The sequence below is a fragment of the Leiobunum rupestre genome, chromosome 6 (genome assembly GCF_980474605.1).
Source record: "Leiobunum rupestre chromosome 6, qqLeiRupe1.1.hap1, whole genome shotgun sequence".
Lineage (NCBI taxonomy): Eukaryota > Metazoa > Arthropoda > Arachnida > Opiliones > Sclerosomatidae > Leiobunum > Leiobunum rupestre.
Window position 1 is genome coordinate 28,083,406 of NC_143389.1, and position 25,107 is coordinate 28,108,512.

Here is a 25,107-nt window from a genome sequence, read left to right on the forward strand (position 1 = left end):
CCAATTTTAGTATTTTATTTTTATCTCCCAATTTGGTTCAATTTTAGAGAATTTTCTTAAGTATTTTTTTCAATTTGGGTCAATTTAAGCGTTATTTCTTTATTTAACCCAATTTGATTTGATATAAATAATTTTTAATGAATTTCACCGAATTTTATTAAAAATAACTTATTTTCAAAGGTTTATTCAATTTAATCTAAATATTTAATTTTTAAAAGGTTTTTACCCAATTTTATTTGTTATAAATAATTTTTATTGAATTTCATTTATTTTTTATTTTTTATTTATCAAGTAAATAATATTTTAGAACTTTTAGAACCAAAACAACTACGGATATAGATTGGAAATTTATGGAGTTTTTGTCGAAACTACCGATTTTTTAATTTTTTACACTTTTTGTTTTACAAAATTTAAAGATTTTGCTAATTTTGATCCATTATTTTCCAAATTTGGAAAATGATTTAAAAAAAGAAATTTATCTATATAATTAAATTTCCATCAATTCCTATCAATTTTGTTATTATCACTTTTCAATTTTGAAAAAAAAAATATTTCAAACAATTTTGAGATAGTTGGTCGAATTTAGTTTATTTTATATAATTTTTACAAAACTTTTAAATTGGGCTAATTTAGATCTATTATTTTCCAATTTTGATCAAATTGACCAAAATAAATACTTTGTTTTCAAAAAATCGCAATTTATCTATACATTAATCCAATTTTACACAACTTATAATTTTCCGTCAATTCGTATGAATTTTCCTTGATACTACTGTTTTTTATCAATATTTTTTCAATTTTATATTTATTTACAATTTTGAAAAAAAGTTATTTTAATAATTTTGGTAATATTTTTTTCAATGTTTGAATTTTTTTATTTTTTTTCTCACATTTTTTACAATTTTAGCCATATCGGTTAATTTTCAACCATTTGGTTCAAATTTATCAAAATGTGATAAATTTTTATTTTTTTCGTCAATTTTAAAATTTTTTTTTATAATTTTGGTATTTTAAAAAATTTTAAATTTTGTAAATTTTCGGTCAAAATCCCATGTTATTTTCAATGGGAAAATTTCCATTTTATGTTGTCAAAAACATTTTTCGTTGCCATGGCAAAACCGTTGGCCATTGAATAAAATCCCTTTAGGATTTTTCAAGTTACATGAAGGTCTATCAATCCCCCGAGTTTGAACAAAATCGGTGTGTAACACCTCGGGTCGTCTCCTTGTTAGAGAGATCCAATTATCCCCATCTCGTTATCTTCCGAGAGAGAGAGAGAGGGGGGGAAGGAAATCCGTCACCGTCTCGCGCTTCAATCGCGTCGGTAGACGTCAGTTTTAGGAAGAACAACCAATAAGATACCAAGATTATTTCATTTTTGTTTGAGAACCGAGGGGTCCATTTAGTACTGTCAAAGGTACGGCAGTGTACACCGAGTTCGCAGAGTGTCTTACCCATCGTTGAGAACAACGCTGAAAAATAAACATTGCTGAAAAAATTTTAATTTTATCCTTTACCGTTCTGTAATTTTTCAATACCTACCATAGCACATTGTCAGTTAACAGTTGAGTTCTCTAACTTGAGCAAATAATTACAATTTATCAGATTATCAGCATTTACGTTCAGATATTATCAGACCAGTCGATACGGGTTATAATGCAAACCAAATAAAAACTAATCCGATTTCGTTATTTCTAAGACCATGTAACTCGAAAAATTCAATTTCGATAAAATTCCTCTTGAGTTTATTAAGTACAAGATGATGGAAAATTTATTTAAATTTGTGTATTTAAATGTCCGTTACATCTTGTTATTTTATTTTATTTCGGGTTTCATATTTTAATCATTTTGGAAATGAGAATACTTGTTTTAAACTGATCACTGTTGTTTCCTAAATTTATTATATAACTTTGAGATGAACTTCAACGCCTCAGATATTACTTATTATCGTAATCATGTTTCATCGAATTTCATTAATTTAAAACTCAAGAGTCAATACAGTTAATTATATTTTCCAATCACAATTGTAATATTTTCAAATGTCTATATTGGCAATACTGATATTTGTAAATAACAAAATTTATACTAAATAATTTAATTTTATTATAGTTTTGCTGTAGTGTTAAGTCCATTTACGCGCTTTTAAATATTTTGTTTGCACTTCTGAATTCGGTGGCTAAAAATGCCAATTTTTTCGATCTTTTTTAAAGGAACTCACTATATTTTTCGCGACTAAATTCGTTAAGTGACTTTTGAAAGTAATTAAAAAATATCTACTTTGGTCCTATCCGTTTTTAGCTCGCTCAGCGCTGTCAAATATCCAGATGATTCTAATTAAAAATGAAAAGGCTATCCTCATTTCTTCTTATAGTTTTTTTTTTCTATCTAATGAGCATCGATGACTGGTTCGACTAGTTTCGCGGCCCTAATAAAATGATCTATTATTAGACTAGAAGGAAACTGAGCGTCTGCTCCGATTCTACGTTTAGTGTCATTGTTATCCCATTATATATCGATGTTATTTTTAATTTGCTTTTTTTTAAATTCTACATTGCAAGGGAAAATATCGGTTCAGTTGAAAAATATTTTATAATAAAGGCATTTTCTAATTTCTTAACGCAAGTGGCAGCATCAAAGAAACCACTTGGATGGTTTTCGTATTACACAAAAATACCCAAAAAAGTATCGCCCCCTATCGTAGCCCTAGCGCGAAATATTTTCATTTTATCACCCGTCAATTTATCAGTTTAACCGGCGAACAACAATTTAAACATTTCTTAATCTACTACAATCTCTGTTGATAAACGTAATTAGTGTTGTAAGTCGGAAAATTTTCCGTATTTTTCCGATAAAAATAAAAAAAGTTTTCATTCCATGATTAGTCTAATATAATGTTTGCAAAATGAAATAAAGCGGTATTTTCGCCTCATTCTTTCGAATCTGAAAGTAAAACTAAACCTCTAGACTAGTTTAAACTGATTAACAATGTAACGCTATTAATGTTTTGTAGTATGTTTACTGATATTAGAGATTTTATATCGATAAAAAGTTAAAAACATTAAAAACCCTTAAAAGGTAATTTATGTTTCATTTTTTATTTTTCCGATTTGCGGAAAATCTCGGAAACTTTTCCGGAAACTTTTCTGGAAAATTTTCCGCATTTTATTTTTCCGGAAAATTAACAACACTAAACGTAATGCAATGTAAACATAACATAATATTTTAACTTGTTATTGTTAAATCGAAAATATTTTTATAATACTTCGCAATTAAAATTTGGCGCTAAGCCTCGGTCATAAGTCGGTGAACGTGTTGAATTCGAGGGACTAGGACTTTAAAGCGACGCCGAGTGCCCGTTACAAATATACGGCCATTATTAAGCTGTGCCGTTGCAAATATACGGGCATTATATTTAGTCCCCGTTCGTATAAGCTTTAGGAATTGAATTGAACTTCATACACCTTGCTGGACGCACAGCCATCCAGGTACTACATTAAAGCCGCCGATCGCTGCTATTGTTATAACCTGACGTATCGAAATTAGGAATATTTCTATTAATCACGTGTCTAACAATTTTTCATAAACATGACAAAAAACAAAATTTATATATTTTTAACATATTTTAAAAGGAGCTAAATTTGGATTGTTTCATGTTATTAAATATTTCAAAACCAAGTAATTTAATTGTAAAAGTTTATTCTAAACTATTACAATTCAAAATTGTAAGTATATAATTTAATTGATTGTTTATTCCGCCCATTTTGCACACCCCTGAATTGAACTCGTCAGTTAGGAAATTTTAATTTTCATCAATTTAAAGTGTCTAGAAAAGGCGAAATAAAATAAATAAGTTGTTTTGAAATTTTTATAATTTAGAGAGCTCTATAAACGCTATAATAAACAAATGCAACACTTTGAAATCTCAGGTATTTCAGCGCCGTTACACTTCCCACGCGACAGTGCACGCGCTGAATTTTGCAAGGCGCCGCGAACGGGGCTTTTCGTCAGAATTTTCCCCGTCAAAAAGATATAGTTGAAAGTAAATAATAACGCTTCACGTCGGCGCGCGAAAGCTCTTAAAATAGAAATATCTCCAGAACGAAATTTTTCAAGTCTCTCCGAAGAAATCCCACCGTTTCTGCCGCTCTAAATATACACTTCGTTCCATTTTAATCCTTTTTTCTTACCCCCGCGAACCTTCGGAATTTCCCAGATCGTCCCCGCAAATATCCGCGCCTCTCCGGCCTAGCACGCTCTTCCCCCTCTCAGCCCTCCTCCCCAGATCTACAATCCCCCCCCCCCGTGTGCTACGTGATTCCCTTTTTGCATCGATGTTTATTTCCCCTTTTCCAATCTTCCATCTTCCCAGAAACAGCTAAATCCTGATTTCCATTTTCTTCAATTCAGAGAGCCTTACATTGCCATAGCGTTGTGCTGCTTTTCGTTAACGTTTGTCTAGACTTGCCGCCCGGGTCGGGTTCGATTTTTAACTAGAATTGTTATTGGGTCGAGTTCGTGTTAGCAATTTTCAACCCGAATTGTTAAAGGGTCGAGTTCGTGTTAGCAATTTTCAACCCGAATTGTTATTGGGTAGAGTTCGTGTTAGCAATTTTCAACCCGAATTGTTATTGGGTCGAGTTCGTGTTAGCGATTTTCAACCCGAATTGTTATTGGGTCGAGTTCGTGTTAGCAATTTTCAACCCGAATTGTTATAGGGTCGAGTTCGTGTTACCAATTTTCAACCCGAATTGTTATAAGGTCGAGTTCGTGTTACCAATTTGCAACCCAAATTGTTATTGGGTAGAGTTCGTGTTAGCAATTTTCAACCCGAATTGTTATAGGGTAGAGTTCGTGTTAGCAATTTTCAACCCGAATTGTTATAGGGTAGAGTTCGTGTTAGCAATTTTCAACCCGAATTGTTATAAGGTCGAGTTCGTGTTACCAATTTGCAACCCGAATTGTTATAAGGTCGAGTTCGTGTTACCAATTTTCAACCCGAATTGTTATTGGGTCGAGTTCGTGTTAGCAATTTAAAACCCGAATTGTTATAGGGTCGAGTTCGTGTTAGCAATTTTCAACCCGAATTGTTATTGGGTAGAGTTCGTGTTAGCAATTTTCAACCCGAATTGTTATTGGGTCGAGTTCGTGTTAGCAATTTTCAACCCGAATTGTTATAAGGTCGAGTTCGTGTTACCAATTTTCAACCCGAATTGTTATTGGGTCGAGTTCGTGTTAGCAATTTTCAACCCGAATTGTAAGTAAATAAACCGGGGAACATTGATTGGTGAAATTTCATCGTTTTCTGAAAATATTTTCACACTTTTAGAAAAAGTATTTTTTTTACCATTAGCTGCTAGATCCGTTTCGCCAATTGAGAATTTGTAGCGCATCATCTGAAACCTACGAATAATTTAGGTCTTTTTCCACTGACAAGTTGGGCAAGCCAAAATAAACTTTTTTATCGTGGGAATCGACGGAAACCTCCAATCTCCAATGAAGGAATACCTGCACTATTTTTAATAAAATGCATATGCCACACAGGCAGAGTAGTTTGCACGTTCCAAAACCGTATTCGGGTTTTATTAAATACAATAATTAAACGGAGGAAACACATGGATATTAAAAATTAGCAGTTTAATTAAAACTATCGTGAGCTTTCGACCTGCTGGTCTTTGTCAAATAATAATTTATTTTAAACATGAGAAATATTTGTTTACAAAGTGGGTTTAATTATACCCCCTCGATTGCAACGCAAACTTGAGCTCGAACAATCATAAACAAGTTGGCAAGCCAAAATATACCTCTCCTCGGAAGAATTGTCCCTAGTGGTATTAATTTATCGAGATAACCCTTAAAGATATATCTCCGCAATTTAGAGTTATTTGTTAAAAATATTAACCCATTTCTATCCCGCCCGGTATAAAATTTTAATTATAATTAAAATAATTGAGACGAAACGACCAATTTTAATTTATTCAGAATATCATAAGTTAAGTAGTTACAACAGTAAGTTAGACGTACTATAACAATGCACAATTGAATTAAACCCTTTTACAGAACAAGTTTATCAGTTAAATATAATACGAAGCAAATTTTAATGAAAGAAATATCTACAGAGGCTTTTTGGAATTACTCTCTTACGAAATACTTGCCGCATCTTTAACGCTCATTTTATTTCAACACTCGCCCTTGATGAAGATACCGTAGATATCTGGTAGTGGACGACTCGTTCACTTCCTGTTGACGTTGTGACGCATACCACATGAAAAAGACCAATGCCGTCCAATTTCCAATATCATATAATGACTCGCACACCCAAGAAATCATTGACTGCGTTAGAAATCGTAGATATCCAAATATCCACACCAAATGTATTTACAAGAAGCAAAAACCTTACCATCAACAAAGCACAGAGAGCCACTTGACGAACCGCCAGCTCTTAAAGCAATTTACGTTAAATTATCTCCTTTGAATTAACAGAACTATATATAGGTCGTTAAAAAAGTGGACCACCCACAGGGTCTACCCTTTAACCCTCTAATCTCGGCTGACTGCGCTAAAACAAGATTTAACCTTTAAAAAATACCAGATTAGACCTTCATAAATTCATTAATAAAAAAGACTTTATTACCTATTATGCTTACGATGCCTGTCTTAATTTCAGTGAATCTAAGGAGCTATCGGTGGTTCTGTGGTAGAGCGCTCGACTGCCAAGCCGAATGGTCTGGGTTCGAAACCTGGGTGGCGCATTTATTTTTAATCAATAGAGAAACGCTAAAGTAGAATTTCTTCGATGCAATAATTTCAATTTCAATTCTATTTCAATTAAACCAAAATTTCGTACTCTATTAAATACGCTTCCGATAAAGCTGAAGGTCTAATTTTCAATAAGGCGTAACAAGTGTCGGTGGTTCTGTGGTAGAACGTCCGCCTGTCAATCAGGAGGTCTCGGGTTCAAATCCCGCCCGATGCGATCGCAAATTGATACTAAGACGAATACCGTGTACAACTGGTGGAAACCCTGCCATTGGACGTTGAGAGGTAGCATTACACTCAGCACTCGGTCCGTCCCAAAGTCATTAAGAAGAAGTTGGAGAGAAAACGCCCATATAAACACAACAGACTCAACATGCACATCCATCAGAACACAAACACAACAAATTCAACACTCACAACCTACGCATAAACATTACAAAAACCGTAATACACCAAACCGTCACGACGGTGAGCGAAAAAACACCATCCAAACCAAACCGCAAATGCACCCGTTAACGCTCACCGTCACACGGTGGTTTTGCCAACCCTTTGAGAAACTGCGTACGCAGTGATTACACTTTGCACCGAAAATGCGAACGCGTTCGCAGTCCTGACAGACAGACACACCCACAGACCCACCCACAGACCCACCCACAGACAGACACGGTCGTTGTATAACCCCTCCTAGGGGACTTTGTCCCCTCGGAGAGGTAAAAATGTATTTATCATTTCTGATGTTACTTATTCTTGACAATCAATTTCAATTATCGGCTCTCGTTTCCATAGTAGTTGCGTAAACCCTTACTGTGACAAATCCCCACAAAAATGTCTAGCGGTGTCAGGTAGGAGACCTTGCAGGCCAAAGACCTGGACCATCTGTGTGGAAACTCGTGGTTCAGAAATTCAGTCATATCTCTGTGGTAATGTGGTGAACCGCCATCTTGCTTAAACCAAATTCGACGTCTTTCAGCCAAAGGAAGGTCATGAATTGCATCTGCAAGCTCGTTCTGTAAAAAAACGCAAATAATTCTGGCCGTGGAGATTTTGATGCAAGAACACTGGACCAATCAAATGATTTCCTAAAAGTCCAACCCAAACATTTAAGCGTTGGAACTTAACTTACAAGGAGAGTATATTGCCGATTTTGTTCGAAGTCTGGCGAAAATGTAGACCTATTTGAGGTATGAAATTTCCCAAAAGGAAACGTTTCACTAGTGATCCATTCGATTTGCCATGGCAACTGAAAATGTTTTGTACGAAATCGGCAATAAACACCTTGGATACTCTCCTTGTTAGTGATAATGTTTGAATCCCCATTGATAGTTTCATCCTACTAAGTGATTATTTTGATGGTTGAAAGGTCCATCTCTAGAAAAAGAACATTCGTCGGTGTAGAGAACATGGCGCGTAAATTGGGGATCAGCCAGTTGCAGAAGTCGAAAATCCCCAGTAATCAGTCCTTGGGGAAGCGTAGCTCTGTATGGATGGTACCTATATTTGCGTAAAATTTTCCAAACACGGTTTTTACTGTAACCTAATTCGGCACTCGCGGTCGCGCAACTTCTTCGATGGCGCGCTATTAGGGAGAGCTATAGCAGGGTGACCAGACTTCCTATATTTTCCTATATTTTTAATGACTTCCTATAAATTCCTTTATTTTCACCTATTTTCCTATATTTTCCTATAAATTAACGCTCTGTTGAAAATGAAACAACTTATTTTGTACGTGTCATAGAACATCTAGTTCTAAAGCGCCGTTTTCAATTACGATAAATTTCAGGCTTTTCGCTTTTGCTTTTTTGACGCGCTTTTATATTAAAAGAAGCCTATATCAAATCCATTTAGAGAAGATTCATCCCTCCTACTTTGCCTCCCTTCCTATCCTCCTTGATTTTGGTTCGGAAAAATCGTGATTGAAAATGGGGCTTAACCAGTGGCGGCGCCAGGAATTTTCGCGACGGTAGGCAAACCAAATAAATGGGCCCCCGACCCGGGACCCCCTTTTCTCAACGAAATTCTTCAATAAAATAAAGTAGTGATGTACATGACGAACAAAAAAGTTCTAACAACAGTAAAACGAGTCCAAATATAACAGAACTGGTTTTATTTACTAGGAGATACCTAAAAAAATTCTAAATACATTATCGACATTTGTTTCATTGTTATTTATAAATAATTTTATCCCTTGTCACAATTTTGAGACCCTTTCTAGATTAATTTGGGGCCCCTTGTAGGGTGATTTGGGGGCCCCTCAAAATTTTAAGGTAGGCAGTGGCCTACCTGGCCTACCCCCTAGCGCTGCCACTGGGCTTAACACTGCCAATTTCGAACAAAATCTTGAAATGTACGGGCATTGTAAATCTGCTTAGTGATCCAATAATGCAAGAAAGCGGTGTACAAAAATTATCAATATTCTAGGTGATTCGAGTCAAAGAATACAGATATGCAATAATTATCTTATTATTTGTCCTATATTTTCCTATTTAGTGTTCTATAATTTTATATAATTCGCCTCGAAAATTCCTATTTTTCCTATAAAACTTTCAAAGCCTTTCCCAGGGCCCCCAGAGGTTCTATAAATCCTGTAAAATCCTATATTTTCAAAAATGTCCTATAACATCCTATATTTTTAGCAAAATCCCCCAAAAGTCCTATAAAATCCTATAATTTTTATATTTTGTTCATTTCAAATCCAGCCACCGAGTTAAATTGCTAGATTTAGCTATAGGATAAATTCCTATACCAAGTCATTCTATTCTATACTTTTGTTATTGTTAACATGGTTAGCTACTAGTATATTTTTGTGATAAAATGGTTAAATAGTTTCTATTTTTTAAGTGAAAATCAAAGATTTATTTCTCTAAATATAGATTTTGTTTTTAAATGCATAAAGTTAGTAAATTAAATAGTATATATAGTCCTATAAAATCCTGTAATTTTGTAAAAATAGTCCTATAAAGTCCTATATTTTTAGAAATATAATCCTATTTTTCCTATAAAAAAATTTAAGATTCGAGTGGGGGCCCTGCTTTCCCTGGTCACCCTGCTATAGCATAAGACTATCAAGGCCCCCTAAGTTTGAATTGGGCATAAAGGCGCGTGTATTCAGCACTAGACAGGCGGGGGAGAAAAAAAAAGTAATCTACGCTACCTGGTGGGGAAAAAGAGTAAATCCTACCAACCCGCCTCACTCCTACCACCTATACTACCTCTTGCCATCCGGTAGCATGCATTGGGGGATTTGTGCATTAGTTTAAATTTTTCACCACCAGATGGATTCATGTAGCCAGTTTGGCCAGTCATTTGTCTAACGTTAAAATCCCATTCGTTTCAAACTTAGGGGGCCTTGATAGTCTTATCCGCATTTCAACTTTGTGAGAACAAATTACTGTCGACAATTTTGTGGTGACCCTGCATGCTGACGCTTACGTGGCATATTTCTTAAATCGCATTTTAAACATTTATAATAGAAATTTAAATTTTCGAAAGAAATATTTAAATATAAAAATTTATAAATGTGAGTAGGTTTCTATTTCTACGGCAGAAATCTTTAAAACTCAAAGATAGGCCAAATATTTTACAGTATCCAAAGATTTCCAAGTCACGGGAATTAGTGCTAATAGCTCTTTTAAGATTGTCAAAAAGGTAGCTGTGTAGCCGAAGCTGACTGTTGCAGTCTGCTTAAACCGAGGCTTAAACAAACGTCTTTTTTTCGTTAGTAGAAACAGATTCTTTGTTTTGAAAGGAGCGAGAAAACCATCCGACTAAAAAGTGTAACTGAAAAAGAAAAAATTACCCCCCAAACCGGGGGGGGGGGGGGCGAAAATCATGGTTGGAAGTTATTACGCCGGGTTCTTTTCCCCCAGTTTGGTCCCCCCTTTCCCGCAATTTCTTTCCTTCGGGGAGCTGCAAAAAGAAGGAGCGCATTAATTCCGGCATCCTTCGAAGCTCGAGATCCTCGCTCTTACACAGACAGAAAGAACAAGTTGCAAACAGACTATGAATGCGTTTTCCGACTCGTAAATTCACCAAGTTATATTTCAACCTGGACATGGTGCTTTAAGTCGAGTTTATTCACTCAGAGTTGAAAGAAAAATCCTAGAAAGATAATTATCGATGCACTATTCTCTCGAAACGGATGTGGTTTTGATAGACACGCTGCATTTAATCCTTTCAAACCAAAAAACTGTAACGGCAACTTAATTATCTTAAAATACGCGAAAAATGAGATTAGTCCATAATTAAAAGGGATAATATAGCTAAATCCTAAACAAATTTGAAGAAATTAAAAAACTTACTAATAACTCGTACCAATAGGTCTTCGAGCAAAAAACTAAATTAAAATTAAATAAAATAGCCAGAAATTCCAACGGTAGACCGGTTTCGTTCTATTTGGAACTTAATTTTAATTTAGTTTATTACTCGAAGATCTATTTGATCCGAGTTTCGCGTTTTTTGCTCGAAGACCTATTGGGTACGAGTTAGTAGTAAGTTTTTTAATTTCTTCAAATTTGTTTAGGATTTAGCTATATTATCCCTTTTAATTATGGACTAATCTAATTTTTCGCGTATTTTATCATCCTTCTCACAGTCCATAGGTGGTTTCTTCTAACTTAATTATCTTAAAAGGCCACGGAGTTATTTTAAAAATTCGGACCGAATTTCACCTAGTTGTTTTACCTTTAGATAGCAGATACGACCAATCAAATTGTTTGCAATTTTCAAGTCTTATTTCCGAAATTCAAACTATTCTGTGACCATTTAAGTATTTTCAGATTTTAAAGAAAAATACCACTATCAATACCATATCGATCGTTTTAAAAATACTTCTAAAAACTAATATCATCTGAATTCTAAATTTACATAATACAAGGGATAAGATCATAAGGATTGTGGCTTTCACTACTAAGCCTTAACTCGAAGCTAAACTAATAACGCGACTCTAATTTGCAAAAACGCGACACTTAAGTATTAATACTATAGATGGCCAGTGCCGTATTTCCGCCAAGGCCAACCTAAGCCGGGGCCTAGGGGCCCATCCTTGGAAGGGGCCCTCCAGTGACCGTAATTACTGTATTCGAAGGCATAAATCTATAATATCAATCGTAATTTATATTGGAGAAATTCCTAGGTAGAAGATTTGGTTTTAAAATTACGGACGCAGCCTTAAATCGAAATGTTGCATAATTATCGCGTATTTAAGAGCTTTTATTTAGTAATATAACCGTAGAGCTCAGACTTCTACGCTGAATCAGGGAAATTCAGGCACGCCCTAGTTCCAGGGATAACGGTAAATGCAACGCGTGAAAAGGGAGCCCAGACTCCTTATCTGCCTATGGGCCCAGGATCTCTAAGTCCGGCCCTGTAGATGGCGATGCGTTTGCATTGTTAAAAAATATTTGGCAGTGCTAACAACGCTTCAACGGCTACGTCAGAAAGATATTTTCTTCGTTGGACGCCTCTAACGAGGCTAAATTTACTCGTAACATAACGACGTGTTCAGCCAGCAAGATGGCGGTAGACGCAAAAAGATTTTGGGGGTGAAGGAGAGGCTTGGAGCGGGACTGAAATGCATCCTAGAAATACCCATCTCGAGATCTTTTCCTTTATTATTGCTCCGGGGAGGGAGGCAGCGGTGTTGCTAGCCGAGAAGATGGCATCAATCTGGCAGCGAAGGCATCTCCTCCCGAAGATATTGCTATTTATAAACTCCGCGACGAATCCCAAAATGGTTTGCGCGAGAATTTCACCCTTCGTCTATCTTTGCTCGGAAATTTATTGGGGGCCACAATGGGAAACACGAGCGCCTGTAGCAGCCAGGCCGCCCAAAAGAAACTGAGAGACTCGAATTGAAGACTCTCAAACATGGCCTCCTTCGTCGATTTACGACTGCGGCGAAAATATCCTCGCTGGGATTGCTTGTTTAATATTCGCGGTTACTGTGAACGCGTTCAGCCACGCGACGCCTAATTGACGTCATTCAAAGTTTGACACTGAAACTGTTGCTAAGACGCCGCTCTTGCAATGATTTTATGGAAATAGGCTTAGTGTTCAGGCTCGAAAGGTTTCTTTCCCTATCGTTAAATAATTCCTACTTCTTTCACTATCCTTAAATAATTCCTACTTCTTTCACTATCGTTAAATAATTCCGACTTCTTTCCCTATCGTTAAATAATTCCGACTTCTTTCACTATCGTTAAATAATTCCGACTTCTTTCACTATCCTTAAATAATTCCTACTTCTTTCACTATCGTTAAATAATTCCGACTTCTTTCACTATCGTTAAATAATTCCGACTTCTTTCACTATCGTTAAATAATTCCGACTTCTTTCACTATCGTTAAATAATTCCGACTTCTTTCACTATCGTTAAATAATTCCGACATCTTTCACTATCGTTAAATAATTCCGACTTCTTTCACCATCGTTAAATAATTCCGACTTCTTTCACTATCGTTAAATAATTCCGACTTCTTTCACCATCGTTAAATAATTCCGACTTCTTTCACCATCGTTAAATAATTCCGACTTCTTTCACCATCGTTAAATAATTCCGACTTCTTTCACTATCGTTAAATAATTCCGACTTCTTTCACCATCGTTAAATAATTCCGACTTCTTTCACCATCGTTAAATAATTCCGACTTCTTTCACTATCGTTAAATAATTCCGACTTCTTTCACTATCGTTAAATAATTCCGACTTCTTTCACTATCGTTAAATAATTCCGACTTCTTTCACTATCGTTAAATAATTCCGACTTCTTTCACCATCGTTAAATAATTCCGACTTCTTTCACTATCGTTAAATAATTCCGACTTCTTTCACTATCGTTAAATAATTCCGACTTCTTTCCCTATCGTTAAATAATTCCGACTTCTTTCACCATCGTTAAATAATTCCGACTTCTTTCCCTATCGTTAAATAATTCCGACTTCTTTCACCATCGTTAAATAATTCCGACTTCTTTCACCATCGTTAAATAATTCCGACTTCTTTCACTATCGTTAAATAATTCCGACTTCTTTCACTATCGTTAAATAATTCCGACTTCTTTCACTATCGTTAAATAATTCCGACTTCTTTCACCATCGTTAAATAATTCCGACTTCTTTCACCATCGTTAAATAATTCCGACTTCTTTCCCTATCGTTAAATAATTCCGACTTCTTTCACCATCGTTAAATAATTCCGACTTCTTTCACTATCGTTAAATAATTCCGACTTCTTTCACTATCGTTAAATAATTCCGACTTCTTTCACTATCGTTAAATAATTCCGACTTCTTTCACTATCGTTAAATAATTCCGACTTCTTTCACTATCGTTAAATAATTCCGACTTCTTTCACTATCGTTAAATAATTCCGACTTCTTTCACTATCGTTAAATAATTCCGACTTCTTTCACTATCGTTAAATAATTCCGACTTCTTTCATCGGTATTTTTGACAGTTAAAGTACTTATATGTGATGCGAAGTAGTTACCTTGAGATCAGCCTTTGATTTTTGCAACTTTTTCTTTGAAATAATTTAAAATATTGATTAGGTTTTTCACGAATGTTGTAAGGAAGTCGCTATCTTGAATCCTAGTTGTAGCCCATTTAGGCAGCATTATTGGTGCAAATATGCCAAGAGCATGCACTGAGATAATTCGTTCTAATTTCCGGCTGGATTAAAAACATGCTGTCACATACATTTGACTACACACAATCGCTTTGTTAAGTATAACTTACGTAAAAAAACAAAATTAATGATTTTTAATTTAAAACATGATTCGCTGTTTTTAATTCAAACTAATAAGCCAGGGCCATGGAATCAAACGATTTATTATCAGTTTATTATCCGCAATAAATATGGCAGTAATGTTTAATCTATTTTCCTTCATAATCTAATAAAACAATAACTCAAATATATAAAACGTTTTGATTAATTTTTAAAGAAATTTTTTTAAATGATTCCTTATAACTTACCAATTATTAAATTATTAAATTACCAACACTGTTTATAATGCCATAAGAGATGTCCTCCAGATAGGATTGTTTATTTTCTTGTAAATGTCATTTTTTTCTTAATCATATTAAGCAATTTCAAATTAAAAAAATTTATCCTCTCTAGGTGAAAATTGATAAATCACATAATTGCGTCATGTCCGAGTTCTAAGCCACCGATCGTCAACGTCAATTGATATTGTGGCCGCGAGGGTTTGATATTTCCTATCGATTGGTCATTTTAAGCTTACCGGTTGAAAATTTATATTAAATACTGTGGCTTTAAGATAATACGTAAAATTGGAATAATTGGCGAGAACCAAACAACGTCTAATTAACTTCCTGCTCTCCATCGGAGAGGACTTCCGGAAATAAGGGGGATTTACGTTCGATTAACTTTAATTTTACGATGATTTAATCAACACGGACTAAAATATCAAAAAAAAAACCAATATTCTGTCAGTAATTCACTTTATTGTTTCTAGTGATAAATCTTAATTTTAGGTGTTAATAAGAATCACTTGAGAATCAACGCCATTTTCCTTCGTACCCTAGCCAGCCAACCCACTTGGGTGGAAGACACAAACACCAAAACTTACATACTGGCAATTTACATATTTGCACTTACAAGCTGGCACGAGCTAGTTCACGCGGCTGCAACGTTGCCATGGATACCGAAGAGATTCGTTGTACCTCAAATTTCCGAAGATGGCGCTCAGTAGTGAAGACCTTTAAAAATTCATTACCAATTAACAACCGCGGTTTTCCGCGTGAAATGACGGTTTTACGCTCATGCAACTGGTAAAATTAATAAAAATTATCTTTGCAAAATATTTATTGCCTGATTTAGGGGTGGAGATATAGGGCCCGCAGGGTACGCACCTGCGGATTTAGAGCAAGTGGTTTTTGGGGCACATTTTTTGTTTACTTGGAAAGGCGCAACCAACCCCAGATCCACCACTGCCTGATTTTTACTACGAGCGTCAACACGAAACAATCTAAGTTAAGCCTAATACAAATTATTTGCGTCAACGCAAAAAATCTTCTTTATGCCTACTGCAATTGTTTTTTTGCGTCAACTTTAAAAATCTCCGTTGCGTCTACTCTAATACAATTTTTTACAAAGTTCGTCGTCGCGGCGTTTTTACCCTACCGCCTTTTCTCCAAGTCTGCGTATCTCGCGTCGGCCAACTACGATCGGAACAGCGTAACTATTTCTTTCTCTTGTTTTGCGGTTCTGGATGTCGCCGAATTGAAAGTGTGTCACACGGGGCAGTAAATTTTAGCGCCGGCAAAACTTGTCGCGGAGGAATTCGAGTCGCGGGGAATGCGCGCGTCAAACACGCTCTTTACATCCGAGCCTAATTTTATTCCTAGACAAACAAGACAACGCGAAAGCCTCCTTGTTTCTATACTTTTTCCCCTCCCCTTCCCCCCCCCTCGAACGGGATCCCATATTGGCGCCATCTAGCTATTTAATCCTCTCCGTTTGCTCATCCTCTTCATCCTCCGCCGTCACTCGTTTTGCTCATTTTCCTCCGGTCTTCAACGCCGCGAGCCCGAGCAACAGGGCGGCTGAAAGAGTGCCCCCCCCCCCCGCTTGCCTACGCTGTCAGCTGAACACACGCGCTACATTTAATTGACGAGGAGGTTAAGTTCTCCCCCCTCCCCCTCCCTTACGAGTACATTTGCCTTTCCCCGCTTTTATACTTTTATTAATGCGTCTTGTCGAAGCGGTTAGAGATCTCCCAATTTATTCTCATCGAGGGCGCTTTCGCGAAACTCTCCCGTTCCCTGATAGATGGCGATAGTTTCGTCTGTTTGTACCGATTTTCGGCTTGACTCCCGACCTCTGCCTCTGTAAGGGCGGGTATAAAACCTACGAGTGTATAAGTGGGTAAATTAGAGTTAATGAGTTTCTATTATTAGGTTACGATGCGGGTTACCTCTATATTTAAAGTGAAATTTTTAGTTTTGAAGAACTATTTTGGTAACTTTAGGGTACCTTTGCCAAGGTAAAAGAATTAGGTTTAGAGGATTTAAATTTTTGCCTTTTTAGTTTTGACTATCATTTGAAATCCAAATTGAAAAATAGTCTGCTAACACGTATTACGATTTGTTTAAACGCAACGATAGCTAATCACTTTTAGCTGGTGGCAGAGATTTTAAATTCGTTGATTCACCAGAAACACGGAAGTTCATAATTCTTTTAAAGGTGCACGAAATCGTCTGAAACATTCGGGACTCATTTACAAACGATTTTTTTGCCACTAAGAAATCTTTCACTGTTGGGATTCGATCCCACCCTGTCATGGGGACTAGCGTGTGGCATTCGCAAACGTGGCGCCATCCATGTTCTTAGAGGAGACTTCTCCCCCCCCCCTCAAAAAAAGTCATATCAGGCCGCACAGTGTTGCAGCTAAGAGCAACAAACACAAAGAGAACGCAGCTAGCCATTAAACACGCTAACGCAGTGTTGTGTACAAATTTCATTGGACGAGCCTTTACGCTGAACGTTTTACGGAAAGGGGGAAGACAATTTCTGAATTTTTCCCTTCCGACGGCAGCAGTCGTTAAAGCGTCTAACCAATGAAAAATGTACACAAGAAAACGCACGGCTTTTGACGGGTTGCCTTCGCCTTGTGTGGGGTGCTGTGTTTGTTGCTCCTAGCTGCTACCTACTGATTTATATCTATCGTACCAGAGCAATGTTGCTCCTTTAGGTTCCAGAGACCCCAAGTTTTGGAATGCATTCCACGAAAGATAATGTGGAAATATTTTTACATATTATGGTTTAGTACACTGTACGATTTACGGTAATATAAGAACGGGAAAACTGCGACCCCTGGCGGTGGAACTAACTTCCGTGAAGTAATATGGAAATGGATAGTACACCTAAAGATTAGTCATTATGGGAAATTTCAGCTTCTTAGGTATATTCAAACGAAATACAAGTGTTCAGAAGGGTATTTCTCAAAAACGTCATCTGAAACTTTTATCAACAATTTAAATTTCCTTTCTATTAATAATAACGATGGTCTCTTCAAATTAATCATTTTTGTTTTTAACTTTATTTTTGTGATAAATACATGATTATGATTATAATTATGTACAAAAATTGTCCCCGCAGAAGGTGAAATGCGCGACGGGAGATGTCGCCACTGCGGCGAACGTAATGCACCGCTTTTCGACGAATATGTTATGTTTTTGTAGCCAATCAAATTTTCGGGAGCTTTCATAGTTTCCCCGAAAGGAGGTAATCATATACTTCTGACCAAACGTTTTATAACGGAGGAAGGAAAATGAAAGAATTAGACTGGACCGACTGCTGCGCCACGTAGTTTTCAAATAGCGAAATTAGTATTTTTATACCACGTAGCAGACTTTAAAACGTTTTTTTAATTGGTATCATATTCATCTGTTGTTGATAGGAATATATTATTCAAAAACGAAATAACATCAACACTACACTAAATAACTACACAAAATTGTATTATTTTGGGGAGGTTAATGCTTAGTTTTGACTTCGGGTTAACTCATATTACAATATTTGGAAAATATATTTATGTATTGCGTTCTCCAAGATATCACAATGGACTATCTCGACATTCAAAATGGAAGTTTCGACCCTGAAAATTTTGGTCACTTCATTCTCGAAAATATATGAAATAATCTTTATAAAAAACAACTAATATAAAAAAAAGGCGATATCGACCTTGAAAATGGTGACCTCGACCTTCAAAATAGGCGACCTTTTAAATTGGAAAATTGTATATAATCCTGATTTGCCATCATTATTTGGTTGAAATGTAAGGATGCACCGATATAACGGCCTATTTTCTAATATCGGTAGCGGCCAAGCCGATATGGCCCGATACCGATATTAAAAAAACAATTCAGAAAACCATTTAAAAATAAGAAAATTCTCGATTAACTAACTAATGATAATATTTTATTTGATTGGCCGCGGCACGTACGCCAGACTTCAAAAGCTAGATCATACCTTTTTTAGACGGGAAGGTTACGAGTGTAAACAAATAAAAAACAACGATATTGGATTTGTGATAGAAAATATGCGTCACGTAAAATGATAATAAACATATTCGGATATGATCTTGAAAACTTTTTTAATTAAATATTAGAATAAAATGGTATGACAGTGCACTGAACCGTCTTTTACAATGATTTTATCATAACAACTACTGTTAATATCGGCCGATATATCGGCTGTACCCATATCGGTGCATCCCTATTGTAGTGCCGAACTTCAGTAGATATATATTAAATACACAAATATGAGTACCTGTAATGATTGCCTGGTGACCTACAATGCTAGCCTCCAGTTTTCCCCGCGAAACAAAGCCTGAACGTGATGCGAACCCGACCGTCCGGATTGAATTTTTGACCTATAAGCAGGTATGTCTTTATAGAGTCATATCGCTATATTCCGGGGATTTTCGGCGTGGGAGGAGGGAGCGGCTATAAAGCACGCTGTCACTCCGAAGCCAAGGCGAAGGGTGGCCTCCAGCAGGGGGGGGGGGGGATAAACGCGGAAGGAACTGGAAGGACGTCACTCAAGGCTGGGCGATCGATAAAGCAGATTGGCTGCCAGTGAAAGGAAGAGAGAGGTGAAAAGGGAAAGCTGCTCTCCGCCTGGTTGCTATTGGACCATCACCCTTTCAGCCGAGGTTAAGATCTCCCTATCTAACTACCGAAGTCAGTGCTCCATACTTCGATACATTCTGCTTTCATTGTAGAAACACTCCGACTTAACAAGCGTGGGAAGTGACTAGATGTGTTCAAGCGTCGGCTACTTCGTATTTTAACGAATAAAAATTAATCACTCGAACACGGAATTGGCTGGTGTGTAGCTCCAATATTAGACCAACAAATAAGGGATCGTACACTCCAAAGGAAGCGATGTTAGCTTAGAGAAACGTATTGACACCGCGCTGTGGCGCCGACATTGGTTCAGGGGGTACATTTAGAACCGGCCGCCAAGCTGTCTTTCATATAGGGGCGCCAAAAACACTCCTATCTTCATATTATAACACCGATATTTATAATTGTTAAGGTAAATTTGAACCGGGCGCCATATACCTTTGGTACGCCGCGGGACATTTGACACGTTGCAACGAATTCCGTATTTGTCAGGGATTTTCTTAGTCATCAAACTTTGCATCGCAGTATGCTCTTATTAAATATAATTAAGTTTGTAATATTTAAAACATATTGTTTCACTTTGTACTCTTACCTATGAAAACATGAAATGATGAAAATTAGCAGGAATATTACCAAAAAGGTCCGCGAAATGCCCCAAAACTTAATCAGGGATAACCTGGATAAGTCAGGGATTTGAAATCCGAAAATTTCGTACGAACCCTGTTTGTCGTTTTATGAGAAGCAACAACGAATTTCGTATTTGTGGTTTTATGAAGAGGAGCAACGAATTGCGTACTTGTGGTTTTATGAGGAGGAGCAACGAATTTCGTATTTGTGGTTTTATGAAGAGGAGCAACGAATTGCGTACTTGTGGTTTTATGAGGAGGAGCAACGAATTGCGTATTTGTGGTTTTATGAGGAGGAGCAACGAATGACGTATTTGTAGTTCTATGAAGAGGAGCAACGAATGGCGTATTTGTGGTTTTATGAGGAGGAGCAACGAATGGCGTATTTGTAGTTCTATGAAGAGGAGCAACGAATGGCGTATTTGTAGTTCTATGAAGAGGAGCAACGAATGGCGTATTTGTGGTTTTATGAGGAGGAGCAACGAATTTCGTATTTGTGGTTTTATGAAGAGGAGCAACGAATTGCGTACTTGTGGTTTTATGACGAGGAGCAACGAATTGCGTATTTGTGGTTTTATGAGGAGGAGCAACGAATGGCGTATTTGTAGTTCTATGAAGAGGAGCAACGAATGGCGTATTTGTGGTTTTATGAGGAGGAGCAACGAATGGCGTATTTGTAGTTCTATGAAGAGGAGCAACGAATGGCGTATTTGTAGTTCTATGAAGAGGAGCAACGAATGGCGTATTTGTGGTTTTATGAGGAGGAGCAACGAATGTCGTATTTGTAGTTCTATGAAGAGGAGCAACGAATGGCGTATTTGTGGTTTCAAAATCGCTACTGCCAAATCGTTTGCCAAATATATCTGTGTAGTGACGTTAAGAGCAACGTTTTATACTACTACAATGAGCTTTTTCAGTTTACACCCAGAGCCACGTAGCGGTCAACCTTAGAAGTTATTAAAACTGCTGGATTTTCGACCTTAAAGCCGGCGATTTGCTATCACGCTGCGTAGCAGTCGATAATCCAGCAGTTTATGAGTTACTTGAATTGGCTTTATGTAAACTGAAAAGGCTAATCTATTTTTTAATAAAATAATTTATTAGATACTCATACTTTGAGGCTAAATATTACTTTCTGACTAATTACAACGTCTTGCTGAAGTCCATTTCGTACTGTGATCATTATCGTTAGTTTATAAGGCGCTATGGTACGATTTAATGGTGATAAAATCAAATCTGTAGCTTTTTCTTAAAAAGATTAAATAGACCGACATACATTTAATATGGCTGAAAATAATTTAAAGGGAATATAACCTCAGGTATTTGGTGTGGAACACCAACGCTTGCAGCTCTGGCCGCTCTTGCCTTCGGCTTTAAAAATGTTTGGCGCCACTGTACAGGGACACATGAAAAATTGAAGGGGTCTTCCGTAAAGATTGCTTTGCAGGTTATATTCCCTTTAACGCAGTAGCGCCATTAGAGAGCGATTTTTTAAATAACCGATGTCTTAATAGATGGAGCCAAAAGTCTGAAACGTTCATATTTTTAGAGAGCGATTTTTTAAATAACCGATGTCTTAACAGATGGCGCCAACAGTCTGAAACGTACATATTTTAAATTATCGAAATACCGCCAAAATTCTGCAAATAAAGGTGCAAATCTAAAATCTACCGCAATTTAATAAGTTGAAATTTTAAATCTATTTTATGAGGACACGCTGTGTCTCAGTGGTCCGCCCCTCGTCCTTGATGGCTCACTTCAACGAAAGTCGTCCGTTCCACGCTACAAAGATCCGGCGACTCTTTTTCAAAGCGCGTGTCACATTTGATTTAGTGTCTCTTTCTTTGCCTCCGCACGCGCCTTCTCTCTTCGTGTGGTGGACATGTCATTGTCTTAGCCTGCCCCTTTTCAAACTTATTCTTTACTGCGTTGACGGATGTTTTGTACCCTTCGCCTTTTAGATCTTCATTACTTAACGTTTTCGAGTTGGCGTTGAACTCAATGCGTTTACAAAACGGAACTATTATTGTGAAATCATTATCAGTTTTTTTAAATAAATTAACCACCAATTTTCCCTACATATGAGCAGTCCAACGCAATCTTTAAGAAATTTCGTAAAGGATTTCCTTTTTGTTTGGGCGTTTATCGATATACGGTTCCTGGAAACGTCAGGTAATTTGAATATGGGTATAAAAATCAGGGAAAAGTCAGGGAATTTTAAAAACTAATCTAAAAGTCAGGGAATTTTAAAAACTAATCCAAAAGTCAGGGAATTTTAAAAACTAATCTAGAAGTCAGGGAAATGTCAAGGAATTTTAAAAACTAATCTAAAAGTCAGGGAATTTAATTTCGGTCCAAATAGGAAACTTTTACTAAACTATAGATTAAAAAATACCAAATCTTGCCACAAAATAAGTCAGGGAAAATCTCCGGAGATGGTCAGGAAAAACCTGAAAAAGTCAGAGAATTTGATTGTGAAAAAACCCTGACGACATTCGGATTATTAGTTATACCATAAGTGGATAATAGCCATAAATATGAATACACTTCCTATTCACCCAATGCAAATTTTTTAATGATAGTCTGTTTCGCAAATGAAAACGTAAACAATTACGTACCGACGGACCTACAACTCTCCGCGAACTGCTCCTAGTATTTGGAGGATGCCCGGTCCGCCGGCAGCCTTTTCGACGGACCAGGCAAGGCCTATTTAAAATTGAAATGCTTTCAAATGTGTAAATAACGCTTACTTTGGAAAATAATTAAGAATTATTGAATCGAAAGATAAAAATAACAATTATAAACACTGGCTCTATTTCAGAAGTTAGTTATTTTCGTATTTCAAACCTAAACGCGTGTACGCTCGTATTTTTCGCCATCAAACTAAACAACTATTTTGCCAACGGAAAGAGTAGGAAGGGACGAGTTTCCTGTTCGGAAACTTCCTATTTCGCAATCACGCCACGACAGTCTATCAATATCCGAATTCGTTCTGTGCCATACTTATGTTTATTATCCGCTTATGGTTCTACGTAAAGCTAAAAAATAATGATAAGTATGACACTTCCTATTGTTTTAATGCTAATTTTCTTACTTAATAATGACACTCTCGCCCAGCTCCAACTTAAGCTCGAAACTTAACTAACAATGAGACATCCTGAAGTGTAACCCACCGATTTTGTTCATACTCGGAGGATTGCTAGACCTTCATGAATGTAAATTGAAAAATGCCAAAGGGAATTTATTCAATGGGCAACGAAAAATGTTTTTGACAACAAAAGATGGAAATTTTCCCATTTAGAAAAACATGGGATTCCGACCGATTCCTAGGGCCCCCACCTGTGAAAAATTGGAACTAATTTAAAAATTTTGAAAATGCCAAAAATAGAAAAAATAGATAAAACTTGAGGAAAAAAATTAAAATTAATCAACTTTTGATCAATTTGAGCAAAATGGCTAAAATCGGGAAAATGTGAGAGAAAATTTTAAAAAGTACAAATATTGAAAAAATATTTCAAAATTGTTGATTTAAATTATTTTTCCAAATTGAAAAAAATTATGTAGTGGGTCAGAATCCCGTGTTATTTTCAATGGGAAAATAACATGGGATTTTGACCTCAAATTGATCAAAAGTTGATCAGTTTTGATGTTTTTTTGTCAATTTTTATATATTTTTGGCATTTTAGAAATTTTTAAATTTGTTAAAATTTTTCACAGGGGCCTAGGAATCGGCAGAATCTCATGTTATTTTCAATGGGAAAATTTAAATTTTTTGTTGTCAAAAACATTTTTCGTTGCCATGGCAAAACGGTTGCCCATTGAATAAATTCCCTTTGGGATTTTTCAAGTTACATGAAGGTCTACCAATTCGCCGAGTTTGAACAAAATCGGTGGGTTACACTTCGGGATGTCTCCTTATAAGTATATTTCGCCTTGGGCATATTTAAACACTAAACCATGATTTCGTAATAACTCTGAAAATCAGTTCAAAATAATGTTTGCTATTCGTCATACTTATTTGTAAAGTACTGAGCCCAAAACGGGCGAAACCGGTCTAGTGTTGGAATATCGAGCCGTAGAATAACAATTTTATTTGAAATCAGTTTTTAAACCCCAATTTAGATTTTTAAGGTTTGAGTTTTTATTTACCTATATCTTACTACTTAATAAAGCTTTTTAAAATATATAATTAAATCTACAACGTAGATTGCGTTGGTGGGCGAAATCGCAACGGGGCAAATTCGGAAGCTCGCTTTACACAATATGTTGATGCGGAAAAGCACTACTTTTGCGAAGATATACCTATAATTAATCTAAACTTTACACGCAGTGCCAACAAACTGTTAATCGTGAAATATTTATCTTGTATTTCCAGGAATCCGATCTTTTGAAGTGAACTCAATGTCTTCGACGTAAGAAGGCCAAAGCATTCCCTATGTGACTGGAGGCCCGAAGAGCGTGGGGCCATCGTTATGGCTGCCATGGCAACGGCTATGGAGCGACATATACAGCAGACCAACGAAAGGCTTCAGTGCATCAAAGATGTAAGTACCACCGAATGCTTGTTCGAAACGGAACCCTACGTCGAATTGAGCCAATGGGCCTTCGAAATTCCTCCTGTAAATACTAAATCCTCCATGATTGGAGGTAATTTCTGGAGTTCCATAGTGACTGGGCGGCCGCATAGATAGACAATGTTTCCGAGATTTCTACAAATCCGGTACACTCTAAAGAAAAATGATTTTAAAAAACTTAAAAATCCCGAAATCAGGGCGAAAATCAGTTCTAAAATCTCAATATCAGTAAAAAAAACAGAAATTAACACGAAAATCGTACTCTGAAATCTCCATAATCAAGTTTCCGATTTCTGAAATCAATTTAAGACTCAAAATCCCGTATGCAAAATTTAAAAATGTGGAACCGCTCGAATGTTCTCCAACTTGGTTTCAAGTCGAACGTACTTGAATTTAATAGTCAATCGTTAGACATAAAATTTGAGTAGTTTTTTTTAATAGGTATAATATATTTAGTGTAAATTTTGAAAATAAATAATTCAATATTGTTATTTAATTAA

At 36.3% G+C, this 25,107-nt stretch overlaps 1 protein-coding gene across 3 annotated transcripts in view; it reads left to right on the forward strand.

Annotated features, from left to right (window-relative positions):
* The window catches only part of tna (Zinc finger MIZ domain-containing protein tonalli), a 262,606-nt gene that overhangs the window by 106,929 nt on the left and 130,570 nt on the right, over nucleotides 1-25,107 (forward strand). For all 3 annotated transcript variants that reach the window (XM_090176869.1, XM_090176871.1, XM_090176870.1), the window contains one exon: nucleotides 24,409-24,577. In XM_090176869.1, coding sequence (XP_090032995.1) covers nucleotides 24,506-24,577 — 72 coding nt within the window. In that variant the 5' untranslated portion in view covers nucleotides 24,409-24,505. The remainder of the gene's footprint in view (nucleotides 1-24,408; nucleotides 24,578-25,107) is intronic.